The sequence below is a fragment of the Nyctibius grandis genome, chromosome Z (assembly GCF_013368605.1).
Source record: "Nyctibius grandis isolate bNycGra1 chromosome Z, bNycGra1.pri, whole genome shotgun sequence".
Classification (NCBI taxonomy): Eukaryota; Metazoa; Chordata; class Aves; order Nyctibiiformes; family Nyctibiidae; genus Nyctibius; species Nyctibius grandis.
This window is the reverse complement of record NC_090695.1, coordinates 97279987-97292695: the sequence shown is the minus strand read 5'-3', so window position 1 is coordinate 97292695 and position 12709 is coordinate 97279987. Positions and strand designations below refer to the sequence as shown.

General features: G+C 63.6%; 2 protein-coding genes across 4 annotated transcripts in view; one reads left to right on the top strand and one right to left on the bottom strand.

The window, feature by feature from the left end:
- Positions 1–201: 201 nt before the first annotated feature.
- On the top strand, positions 202–4911 carry GRAP (GRB2 related adaptor protein). Its single transcript, XM_068423563.1, has 5 exons — positions 202–279; positions 1444–1541; positions 2746–2868; positions 3703–3871; positions 4726–4911. The coding sequence occupies exons 1-5, from the start codon at positions 202–204 to the stop codon at positions 4909–4911; spliced, it is 654 nt and encodes a 217-aa protein (XP_068279664.1).
- A 960-nt stretch (positions 4912–5871) lies between these two features.
- SLC5A10 (solute carrier family 5 member 10) overlaps positions 5872–12709 on the bottom strand; it is a 39002-nt gene continuing 32164 nt past the window's right edge. For 2 of the 3 annotated variants that reach the window (XM_068422168.1, XM_068422170.1), the window contains 6 exons: positions 9849–9956; positions 9324–9474; positions 7063–7231; positions 6436–6651; positions 6204–6289; positions 5872–5968 (listed from right to left, as the gene is read on the bottom strand). In XM_068422168.1, coding sequence (XP_068278269.1) covers positions 5872–5968; positions 6204–6289; positions 6436–6651; positions 7063–7231; positions 9324–9474; positions 9849–9956 — 827 coding nt within the window. The remainder of the gene's footprint in view (positions 5969–6203; positions 6290–6435; positions 6652–7062; positions 7232–9323; positions 9475–9848; positions 9957–12709) is intronic. The other variant, XM_068422169.1, reaches the window with a different exon arrangement.

Genomic DNA, 12709 nt, shown 5'->3' with positions numbered 1-12709 from the left:
ACGGCTCCCCCTCCCTCCCTCCCTCCCTCCCAGCACATCTGGGCACAGCTGTACCCGCCGTCTCGCCCCGGCAGCGCGCTGACATCAGCGCGGCTTCCTGCCGCCGTGCCGCACGCTCGCCCCATACCCCCGCAGCCCCACGGCGTGGGGCCGCCAGCCCCAGGCAGCCCCGAGCCCCCGGGACCCCTCGCCACCACCGCCATGGAGTCGGTAGCTCTGTACAGCTTCCAGGCGACGGAGAAGGACGAGCTGCCCTTCCAGAAAGGGGACACGCTGAAGGTACGGGGAACGGGGCGGGGGCACCAGCCATGGGGGGTTGGATGCTGCTGCTTTGGGGGACAGAGTGGGCACATGGCATGGGGCAACACCGGCGCTTTCATTGTGCCTGGTTTTGTTGCCTCTTTGGGTGTAAGGAGCCATCCTTGAGGTTTTTGGGGTGCGGAGCAGCATCCCCAGCAGCGGTGGGTACCCGCTTGTCTGTGCCACCAGCCACATCTCCAGAGAGGTCCCAGCTGGGATGAGGCACGTGGCCGCCCTGGCCATCGGTGCCACCAGCTGTGCTCTGTGACAGCACCCGGGGCAGGAACGCATTTTCCCTGCCCCACAGAGGCACTGGGGGCCGCAGGGACCCCAGGGCAGGGAGCATGTGCCCAAATCCCCACCCAGGCGCTGGCATCGGGACGGGCTCTCAGATGCCACCCCGGCAGCCCAAAAAGCTTCGGGGGGGGTCTCAAAACATCGCCCGGGGACTGCGGCCCTGCAATGGGGTCAAGGGCACCTGCACCCTGCCCCTCTCCCTGGCTGCTCACCCTTCTCTGCAGGGCTGATGCCGAGATGCCGACAGCTCCTCCCGGCCCCCCGGCACCCTGCAGCCCCCCACCCACGGGTGCAGCCAGCCCCGGGGAGGGTGAGGGCATGGCCCAGCTGTAACCCAGGGCCCCAAGCCCACTGTGCCCGTCCCTGCCTTCCCGGCGTGTTTTCCCCCGGGGTTTCGGATCCTGTTTACACAGCTGTGCCGGCCCCTGCGTGGGAGGCTGGAAAATGGTGTCACGGAAGCCGGTGTCAGCACTCCTGCTCGCACCAGGGTGCTTCCTGCCACGGAGCACCCAGCTGCCACCGCCCCGGGGGCACACGGGGGCCCGGCTGCCACCCCAGCTCCTCCGGGGACAGATTTTACCTCTTTCCCTGGCTGGGGGTTTGGGGCAACGCCAGGCACCCCTTGGCTGCCACGGTGAGCCGAGGAGGGCTGGGGGGAGCAGCCAGCTCTGTGCAGGTGCCCCCAAACACCCCCAAACCATGTCACCTTTGTCAGAGCCCCCTTTTCCCCAGGTTTCAGTGGGGTTTGGGGCAGCAGTGGGGTCTCACTCAGCCCCTCTCCCAGGGGGACAGCAGCCCCCTGGACTGATGACAAGCTGATGCCTCCCTGTTCCTCTCCCACTTCAGATCCTCAACATGGAAGATGACCAGAACTGGTACAAGGCCGAGCTGTACGGCTGCGAGGGCTTCGTCCCCAAAAACTACATCAAGGTCAAGCCGCACCCGTAAGTACCATCCCACTGCCCGGGGAAGGAGGGCTCGAAGCCCCGCTCCAGTAGCAGCCACCAGCACCAGGATGTCCTGTCCCACCACCCAAGCAGTGATCCCAACGGTGCATCCCGATGCCCAAAGGGCTGCCACGAGCCAGGGTAGCCCCAGACATGGGGAAACTGAGTCACAGAGCGATGGGGTCTGTCTGCTGGGTCACTCTGCCATTGCCACCATAGCCAGAGGGGCCAGGACGTGGCAGCGTCCCCACATACCCCTGACACGCAGTAATTCAACCCTCACACTGGGCTGCCCGCTAAATAAATGATAATTGGGGAACAACAAAGCATTATGGGATTACGACTGCATTAGACACAATCCTATTACCGCGTTATTAAAGCCCGGCATAATCCACCCCTGTTTTAACCTGTGTTTTATGTATCATTATCCCCCGGTAAATCACATTTAAATGCCACAGCAAAACCTGCTCGGGGCTGCGGCCGGGGAGCAGGAACGCGTGGGCTCGGGGCAGCCCGGGGCAGGGCCCGTTGTCTCTCCAGCTTCAGTTAACAAACGGGGACAGGCGAGACACAGCCTCTTCTGTGCAGCACCTGGAGGGCTGGCACTGGGAGATGCCCTGTGCTCACATCCGTGGCTGATCGTTCACGGGGCAATTTTAAGAGGGAGCAGAGGGTCTCCGTGGCCTGGGGCTTCCAGACAGACTGACACAGCCTTGGCAGGGATGGGAGACGGGGACTCTGCTGCTGCCAGCAGTGCAGGCAGGGAGGGTTTCATCCTGGCACAGAGGGTTTCTGCCCTGCAGACCGCCACCCCGTAACACCTGGCAGGGCTGTTCCCAGGGGGGGCCATGGGACACGGTGGGGAGGAGCGGGGGGACAGGCAGCAAAGCAGGGGACGAGGCGTGTGACGTGGCGAGCCGGGTGACAGGATGCGGTCGCGGCTGTCGGTGCTGCACGAAGCCTGCGTGGAGGAGGCAGCGCACGGGGACACGTCTGCGCCCGCAGCGCCCTGCGGTCCCCCCCCTCTGTGAAAGCGCTGTGATAAATCAAAGAGAGGGCAAGGGAAGGGAGAAACCTCTGTGGGGGGTTCCCAGCCCCACGGGGACCCTGCTCCCGCCGGCACCAGGGCTCTCAGGGTGGGGGAGTGCAGCGCCAGGGTGCCAAGGGGTGCCCGCGCGGCTGAGCCCAGTGCCCCTTGCAGGTGGTACGCGGGCAGGATCTCCCGGCACCTGGCAGAGGAGCAGCTCCTCCAGCGCAAGCACCTGGGAGCCTTCCTGATCCGTGACAGCGAGAGCACCCCGGGGGAGTTCTCCATCTCTGTCAAGTAAGTGGCTGGGGGATGCAGGCGGACACGTGGCGGGATGGGCAGAGGTCTCCCCGCAGCCCCCGCTTTGGGGACCGAGGGCATCAAGTGCTTCCCGCTGCGGTGCTGGGGCAGCAGCAAGCACCCTGCCCTGCCCTGGCCCCTCACATCCAGGCACAGCCTCGCACAGGGCCTTCCTCTCCTTCCTCTCCTTCCTCCCCTCTGCAGCCTCGCACTCCGCCTCCATCTCTGCCGCTTCCTGCACCCTGCCTGCATCGCTGCCTCACCCGGGGTCCCTCGCTGGGGTGCCCCTAAGTACACCCATGTGGGAACACGGCCTAGAGGAACCAGTTGCCCAGAGCATGCCCAGGGACGAGGGGATGCAGCATCCCAGTGCCATGGGGACGATGGCTTTGGCACCAGCAGCCAGCCAAGGGACAGAGCGTGCCCTCGGGGCCTCTCACCCCATCGCTGCCCCTTCCCTGCCCGGGGCTGGGGTAGCAGGAGCCAGCCCCAGGCCAGCCAGGCACTTTCTCACACTGCTGATCTCTAATTAAGCGTTTAAGGAGGTTCTTGCCCATAATGAAAGGGAACCATGTTCTGCTGTGCGTCACCAGCACAGCCAGGTCCCTGCCCCTGCCCGGGGGCCTGGCAGTGGCAGGTCCCCGCAGTGGCCCCATGCCAGCCCCGCAGTGTGGGCACCCCAAAGTGCCACCCCCAGGTACACATCAAGGGAAAGCCCCTCCAGAGACCCAGCCCAGCCAGCAGCCCCTGGGCTTTGCTCACGATGCCAAAATGGGGTCTGGGTGCTGCCAGCATCCCGGGGCCGGGGTAACGTCCATCCTCCCTCCACAGCTACGGGCAGCACGTCCAGCACTTCAAGGTGCTCAGGGAGAAGAATGGCAAATATTTCCTCTGGGAGGAAAAGTTCAACTCCCTCAACGAGCTGGTGGATTTCTACAGGACGACCACCATCGCCAAAAAGCAGCAGATCTTCCTCCGGGACGAGGACCAGAGCGAGGAGGTACCGTCAGGGGGACGCACAGGGCTGGGACGCAGGGTGATGGCACGGCTGGCAGCGGGGCTGGGCTGGGAGCCCACGTCTGATCCCCTTTGGGATACCCCATTGCTCCCCCAGTACCAGGGCTGCCACCGCCCCACTATGGTCCATGGGGAAACTGAGGCACAGGACAGCAGCCCCTAACCCTGAGTGGGTCAGCAGCACCCTCCTGGTCTTGCTTCACCCTGGACTGTGCTTCGGGCGAGTTCCAGCAAAGCCGAGCCCTGGGGCAGTGGTTGTGGAGGCAGCGAAACTGGGTCCTGGGAGCTGGGCTGGGGGCGGCTCCAGCACCCGGAGGGGCCCAGGAAGGACCTGGGATGGAGAGCGGTGCCAGCTGCCTCCAAGGGACAGGGGTCCCCTGGGCACCCATCTCGGCTCTCCCAGGAAGCAGGAACAGGGAGCCCTGTGCCCTGGGGTGCTCCCCTGCACCCTGGGCTCTGCCCTGCACCCAGGGTGCTCCTGTGCACCCCAGGCTCTGCCCTACACCCAGGGTGCTCCTGTGCACCCCAGGCTCTGCCCTGCACCCCAGGGTGCTCCTGTGCACCCCAGGCTCTGCCCTGCACCCCAGGGTGCTCCTATGCAGCCCGGGCTCTGCCCTGCACTTGGGGCTGTCCCCAGCACTCCAGCTCTTCCCACGGCAGGATTTCCCTACCTCACGTCTCTTGGGCTTGCAGCGGGCACCCCAGGCACCCCTGCGCCCTCAATGCTCTGGCCTCCCAAGGCTGGTCCTTGCCATGCGGTGGCACGGCATCCCAGCCATGCTGGGGACTAAGGGCACCTCCCCACCCCCCCAACCCCTGCCCTCGACTTCCCTCCAGGTGAGGAGACCCAAATTCGTGCAAGCTCAGTTCGACTTCTCGGCCCACGACGGCTCCCAGCTGCCCTTCCTCCGCGGGGACATCATCGAGGTCCTGGGCTGCCCCGACCCCAACTGGTGGCAGGGGAAGATCTATGGGCGCGTCGGGCTCTTTCCCCGCAACTACGTCCACCCCCTCCGTAAGTGAGCTGCCGCCGGCGCTGCGGGTGCCCCCCACTCACCGGAGCTGCTTCGTGCCTGCACGTCCCTTCGTCCCCACGGATGGTGCAGTCCCCACGCTGGGCTGCCGACGCACGAGGTCCCAGTGCCATGTGGGCTGTGCTGGAGGTAGGGACCAGGCTGGCGATGGTCCCCATCCAGGGGGCTGCCAGGCTCCAGCACCCCAAAAACATCAGCCACAGCTCTGCCTGCTCCCCCGACCCTGGAGACCTCCACGGCCCCATCCCAGGCATCGCCTCTTGCTGCGGGCTGGCTCCCTGGGGAGGGAGCACAGAGCATCGAACCAGGGCCAGAAAAACTTGCCCAGAGGCACAGCCTGGTGGAGTGGCAGCAACAGAGGGGACGAGCACGGTGCCCCGAACCTTCGCTCCTCTCCAGACCCTGGAAGCGAAGCCCCAGCTCCAAGGAGGGCTGCAGGCGGCCGGGATGCGGCTGGGTGACGCCGGGGAGGGATGCCGGGGCGCGGGGAGGCTGGTCCGAGGGACTCAGTCCTGCTGGTGCTGTTCATAGCTGCAAATTGTGGCTTTTTTTAATATTATTTTTTATTTAGAGTGAGTACAACATGTTTGGGTGACACCCTCGAGTGTGGCTGCTGCCTTTCCACCACCACCACAGTGGTCCCACACCTGTGTGAGTGCCTGCTGCTTCGCTGTGGTTTGGCTTCCCCTGCAGCCCCCATTCTCCCCCCTCCAATACCTCACCCCAGACCCCTCCCAGGGACTCACTGCCCCCACAAATGCCCCCCCACACCCCTCACAGCCCCCCGTGATGCACTCAGGATCCACGGTGCTGAGAACGCCCAGCTCATTGCACCAGTGGGTTTAAACATCCCACATCCCAAACGTGACAAATAAAAACTATCATCACCCCAATCCCCATTTCTGCCCCCCCAGCTCCATCCACCCCCTCCCCAGGAGCTGGCAGGCCGCTACGCAAAATAGGCGTAGCAGAAAATATTGACACACATCAGCACAAGGGCGTTGATGCCACAGACACGGGCCCAGAAGGGGGGCTCCGTGGTGTCCCTGAGGGCCGTGGCCGGGGGTCCCTCGGCCTTTGATGGCTGCTGGCTGCCCGGGGTGACTGAGCAGGAACCTGGCACAGAAAGATGGCAAGTGTTGGGGACAGGGGGCCACAGGGACCTGCACCTCCACGTGGGTGGCACAGCCCCAGGGAAACTGAGGCACGGGGCATCCATGCTGTCCTGCTGCCTGTTACTCATGGGGATGCCTCCCCTGCCAGACACCCCTGAGGACACACTCACCGTCGAGGGGTCCCTGGGATGTGCCGTCCACAGAGAGCTGGGGGGGCTCCCGCGAGAGGGTCCACCAGGTGAGATCCTTTAGCTGGAAACCGAGGCGAGATTTGGTGAGAAAACACCCCCTGGCCAGACCTCCCCCATGGGGACCCCCCGGCCGAGCTCAGAGTGCACCTGGGTGACACCGACAGCTCCGGTGGGACCAGGGTGAGGGCTCCCGGGTGCCCTGCTCACCCGGGCCGGGGCGGGCGGGGGGCCCAGCAGGCTGCCCCCCACCACGATGGCGCCCGTGGCGGCGCACAGCAGCACGGCGAAGTGCAGGTAGTGGATGTCGGCGAGCAGCCAGGGCCGCCGGTCGGGGACCCCGCAGCGAGGCGTGGGGTGTGTCAGCTCCAGCCCCATCCTGGCCAGCCCCAGCGCCAGCCCCGCCATCAGGCCCCAGAAAGCTCCCTGCAAAGCAAAGGTCCTCGAGGGGTGGCCAGAAGGGGACAGTCACCCCACGGGGGGCACAAACCCCCCTGGGAGCTGCTCCCTCCAGCCAGCCCTGTGTGTTGGGACAGCACCCCACACCCTGGCCGGCCGAGCCCTGGCCCAAACCTGCCCCCCCTCCGCAAAGTATTTCCCCTGCCAGCCCCATCGGCTATGCCACACTTGGTGGCCATGCATGGCAGCACCTGCCTCCTCCTCCTCACACCAGCCACCCACCAGCTCCCCCAGGGAAACACCAGCCAGGCTCGGTTCCTCTCCCCAGCCTCCCCCTTTCCTCCTCCAGACCCCCGAGCCCCACAGGGTCCCTGGGAGTGGGAGCGTTGGCACCACCCATGTCCCCAAGCCATCCCCAGGGCCACCCCGGACGTGTACCTGCTCATTAGCTCGGGGCCAGAAGACAGCCAGGATGAAGACGGCGGTGACGGGAGGAGCCAGGTAGCTGGTGACAGCCTGGATGTAGACGTAGAGCTGGCCCCCGCTGGAGCTCTGCAGGATGGGGATCCAGACCACGCTGAGGGCCACCAGCACCACCGTGACCACCCTGCGAGTGGCAGCGATGCGGTGCGGGGTGACGTTCCTGTGCCACCCGCACCTCCTCGCACCCGTGGCATCACAGGGTCCCCGGGGTCAGGGGTTGGGTCTCAGTGCCAGTGCAGAAGAGCTGGCCGGGGGACGCCAGAGGGTCGGTGGGATGATGCTCGTCGCTGGGTGACACCCCCGGGGTCTCAGATGATGCTTAATTATGTCAGTGCTGGCTCCATCCCGGGTGGGCGAGCGCTCCCCATGCCCCTGCCCAGCCCCGGAGGCTGCTAAGTTGGACCCCACCATGGGGGAACACCAGGCAACGGGCACTTTTGCTATGGAAAGCTCCCAGCCACCGAGGCTGGGTGCTCTGGCCAGATTGGGGTGATGATCTTGGCACCCTCGTGTCCGTCCAAAGCATCCAGCTGAGAGCCAGGGACATGGGCTGAGCTGCCCCCGGCCAGGCTGCGACGGAGGGGTGCATCTGTCCCCCCCACACCACCCCGTCCCCATCGGCACCCAAAGCCCAGCTGCACCCTGTGGCATCACCCTCCTCCGAAGCAAGAGGCGTTGGCCAGATCCCAGGTTTTTGGGCCCAGTCTGAGCAGGCAGGCTGGGCAGGACACGGCCCGAAAGCCGCTGTATTTATAGCTCAGCCCAGCTTATTTACAGCTCCGCAGAATTACCTACATCTCCATCTGCTCCTCTCGAAAAGCAGAAGTAGGAAAAAAATAAAATAAAATAAAATAAAAGCCATGAAAGCGTGGCTAGATGGAGTCCCCCCTGCCTGGTGCTGGAAAGAGGAAGAGCTTGGGCACAGAACACACGCCCTGACCCAAGGGGTAGGAGGAAAACCCCATGTTTGGAACAGCTTTAAGTCACAGACGATGCTAAAAGGTCACGGGAAAGGTGGAGGAGTGTCTGAGCGCGGCGGTGAGCTGGGGGTGCCTCCACGGGTGAGGATCCAGGCAGGGCTGGAGCTCGGGGGGATCGGGGGGGGTCTCACCACCGCGCCATCGCCTCGGCACAGAGCAGGCACCAGTGGGGTTTCCAGCCAGGCGGGAGCTCAAACCCCCAGGTCCAGGAACCAGGAGCTCCCTCTGCTCCCACAAGCAAATCCCTTCCCTCCCGGTGCTGAGCCAGATGGGGCATCCTGGGGGTGGCTGAGACCCCCCAAGGGCTGCTCAGAAGCAACCCTGAGCCACGTTTCCCTGTGCTGGCAGGAAGAAAAACCTCGAACTTTCGGCTTAAACAGGTTTTTTGTCATCTCCAGAACGTTTATCATTTTATATTCCCGTGGGGCCGTATGGCGGCGGCTCGCAGCACCCCGCTCCCACACACCGCCCGGGATCGACTGCAGCAGCGGCTCCCACCCCGGGCGGGCAAAGCCCTTCGCAAACACTCATTAACCATCCCCGGGAAAGCTCTCTGGTGTTATTACACCCCTCGCCACCGGCACCGAAGCCCGTGCCAGGGAGGGGCGAGGCAGGCCCCCAGACACGCACCCCAGTTCCCACGGGGCAGCCGTGCGGGACCGCGGCTCCCCGGGATCGCTGCCCATCCCCTTCCCACCCTCTGGGCATGGAGGATGGCCAAGAGATGGCAGTTCCCGGAGCCGCCGGACCAGCCAGCCCTCCCCAAGGCCCAGCACAGCCCAGCCAAAGCCCTGACCCAGATTCCCTCCTTGTCATTGTCTGCCCCGCGCACCCCAGCACCGCCCGGGGCACGGCCCAGCGCTGACTCGGCCGCCCCGAGCGTGGCACCGCAGCAGGTTCCCCGCCGTCCCCGGGAGCAGCCGGGGCATGTGCGGGCGGCACTGCCGTTGGCCACCCAGCGAAGGTCCCCCGTGCTCTTCACCCGTGACCTCAGTGGGAACAGCCACCCACCGCCCCGGGGAACGGGCTGGAGGCGACGAGGGAGAGGCTTTGCCCCTCCAAACGCCCCCAACGCCCCGTCTGCCTTTCCAGCGCTTTCATACATGAAGTAATCCAAGGGATGTTTCCCTTTCCTCAGGGGAAGGGACTTTGTGGGCTCCCAGGCACCGATGGCAGATCACAGAGGGCCAGCCCGCCCCGCCGGTCTCCTCAGACCCCGAAACCCCTCGTCCCTACCTGCCCACCAAGAGCAGCTCTCGCTCGCCAGCCCCCGCCCTCAGCTTCCTCCAGATGTCCATGGTGAAGAGGGTGCTGCTGCTGTTGAAGATGGAGGTCAGGGATGACATGAGAGCGGCCATCATCACTGCGATCATCAGACCCCGCAGCCCTGGGGAAGAGAGGGACCGTCAGGGAGCGGCCGGGCTGGGGGTGGTGGGATGGGATGGGATGAGACGGGACAGGGCAGCCCAAGGGTAATGCCTCTGCCTCCTCAGAAACACACTGGGGTCTCCCCCTGGGTCAGGGACAGGGTTTGGGGACACACTGGGGCGCTGGGACTCCCAGGGTCACCTGTATCCCCTGGCCTTGCCAGAGTCACCCGGGGAGGGTCTGCAAGGGCCATCCCACGCAGGAGCCCACCCAGACCGGCCATGGGGTGTGTCCCCCCCCCCCCCGACACCCAAGCAGCACTGGGGTGAACGGGCAGCCCCAGGGTGCAGCAAAGCCTGGAAGAGATGGAGGTGCCTTCTCCCACCCACCTACCGCTGGGCATCAGCTCAACCACCAGCTTGGGGTAGGCGATGTTGGAGCAGCCCACGGCGGCCCCACACACGCGGGCGCACTCCTCGGGGTCCACGCAGGCCACGGCGTCTGGGGGACAGAGGCAGATGACACGCTGGGATGCCTCAAAGGGCAGGGACCAGCCCAACACCTCCCCTCTCCCCCAGCACCCCCTCCCATCAGGCTGGATATTGGCCCCTCGCTGCGGCCACGGTGCCCAGACCTTGGCAGGGGACCGGGGAGAGAAGCAGGGAGCACATCCCACATGGGATGCGCTGAACCCTTTTTTTTAGTGGTTGCGCTCATTAAATATTGAAATGGATGGAAATTAACGTCAGGCATAACTATGGATGGGCTGCCTGGCTCTGGGCTGTATCCTTGCACCGAGGAGCACAGGGAGCAGCATGGGTGAGCCCCACGCACGGCTGGGAGCATCATCCTGGTCCTCATGTGCAATGACCCCCACCGAAATGGGGTGCAGCCCTTGGCCTTTCCCCAGCAGCAGCAGCTGGGGAAGGCAAACACCAGCTGGGAACCCCTTGGGGCTTTCAGTAAAGGAGTGTGATGGGGTGTGATGGGGCCGCGATGGGAGTGCGACGCAGCAGACCACGTGCAACGCTCAGCACATCCCAGGGATGCTAAAACATCCCAGCCTGGGCCACCTTTCCCCGGGGTTAGAGTCAGCGCCGAGGCTCCGGTGACTCTGTCCTCCAGCAGCTGTGAGTAAAGCTGCCGTCACCGCTCTGTGCCTCAGTTTCCCCCTCTCTAAAACACCACGTTATGCACGGCTCCATGCAAATGGCCAGCGGGTGGAAGATGCTCCAGAGGGCAAAGCAGTGTCTGGGTGTTACAGCCCAGCCGAAACACCCACCCCAGGGCTCAGCTCTGCCATCGAACCCCTCGGTGGGACCTGGGAGCGTGCAGGCGGTGGGAGCCGAGCCTGGCGGGGCGGCCGGCACCCCCGAGCCGGGAGCAGAGTCCAGCGTCGTACCCCGCTGCCTTGCTTTGTCATTAGGCCCTCTGCTAGAGATGGGAAATTAATTAGCAGCTTGTAATTAATGCTTCCCTCTGCAGCTGGGAGGAGCCAGCCCCGGTGCCTGTGCTGGGTGCTGCCTGTCCGGCTGGGTCAGCCAGGGGTGGCCTGTCCCTGCGAGCAGGCAGGGGGTTACAAAGGAGCTGCCGGCTCCTTCCCTGCGCTGGGGCTGCACAAAATTCAGCGCTGAATTCACTGTGTGGGGCGAAGACAAAAGGGGGGACGGGGTACCCAGTCGTCTTTGCCCCACACAGAGCTCAGGCGATGCTCCATGGGGCTCTGGGACATTTGGTGTCCCAGGTGCCACTCCACCAGTGAAGGGGTCACCACCGCTCGCTCACCAGGGCTGGGATTTCACCCAAAACACCCAGGTTTTTGCCTCCAGCATCCTCGGTCTCCGCTGCACCCCTCACAGCCCAGATCACAGCGCAGAGGTGACGTCCCACCACCACGACATCCCCACGGGGTCGGTGCAGCCTTTCCATCAAACCATCAGCTCCATCTGAAACACCTCCTGAGCCAACGTTTGGTGGGAGCCGAACGCTCCCCTCCTCCTTGTGTCCTCATCCTGACACACAGCTGTCACATCCCCACGTCCCCTGTCCCCATTGCCCCCTCCTGCACACCACAGACCAGGGCTGGGCACAACCCAGCGCACGATTTCGCACCGGGGACGGGCAGGGGGGGTTGATTTTGCCAGCCTTTCCCAAGCACTCGCCTAAACCCTTTTACTCCAACCCCCATTTCCCCTCAGCAGCCCCTTACTGTAACTCAAAGCCGAGCAGGGATCAGCTCAGCCTGCCACAGCCCAGCTCCGAGAAAGCCCCGCTGGAGTTTCTCCCCTTTCTGCACGTTTCTGACTCATTTTTCCTCCCAAACCGTCCCTGGGCTCGGTGCTTCACCACACCGCGAGCCCCAAGCGGGGACAGGGCAGCCGGGATGCCGCGTGGCCACCGTGGCTGCAGTGAGGAGCGCTTTGATGGCCGAGGGCCTGGGCAGACGGGTGGCTTCGCCTTGGGAGCCTGACTCAAGCAGGGCTCTCATTTACACGGCTGCGAATCCAGACGAGCTGCTCCAGCGCGAGGGAGCGAGACGCAGCCCCTGGCACTTCCCTTTTTTTTGCATCGGTGCAAGAATCTGACCCCGATTCTTGAAATTCATCTTTACCTGAGTTCCCAAGTAGAAAGCTCCGTGTTTCTGGCTTGTGAGCACCAACAGATGGATCCAGGGTGGTGGTTTTTTGCCCATGTCCCAGTTATTAATGCAGTCTGCCATAGCAAGGTCAAGCGCCGTGACCGTGTCCCTGCTGCAAAGCTCGTGACAAAGCAAGGGAGGGTTTAGAATAGAATGGAATGGGAATGGAAATGGGATAGGAATGGAAATGGGATAGAATAGGAGAGAACAGAAATAGGAGAGAAGAAAGGAAAGGAGAGGAGAAAAGAAAGGAGAGGAGAAAAAGGAGAGGAGAAAAAGGAGAGGAGAAAAAGGAGAGGAGAAAAAGGAGAGGAGAAAAAGGAGAGGAGAAAAAGGAGAGGAGAAAAAGGAGAGGAGAAAAAGGAGAGGAGAAAAAGGAGAGGAGAAAAAGGAGAGGAGAAAAAGGAGAGGAGAAAAAGGAGAGGAGAAAAAGGAGAGGAGAAAAAAAGAGAGGAGAAAAAAAGAGAGGAGAAAAAAAGAGAGGAGAAAAAAAGAGAGGAGAAAAAAAGAGAGGAGAAAAAAGAGAGGAGAAAAAAGAGAGGAGAAAAAAAGAGAGGAGAAAAAAAGAGAATATTTTCAGCTGGAAGGGACCTACAACGACCATCTAGTCCCACTG

Coding starts and splice junctions, on each gene's coding strand:
- GRAP (XM_068423563.1), top strand. CDS start 202: ATGGAGTCGGTAGCTCTGTACAGCTTCCAGGCGACGGAGAAGGACGAG. Junction 1,542..2,745: donor ATCAAGGTCAAGCCGCACCC/GTAAGTACCATC, acceptor TGCCCCTTGCAG/GTGGTACGCGGGCAGGATCT. Junction 2,869..3,702: donor GAGTTCTCCATCTCTGTCAA/GTAAGTGGCTGG, acceptor CTCCCTCCACAG/CTACGGGCAGCACGTCCAGC.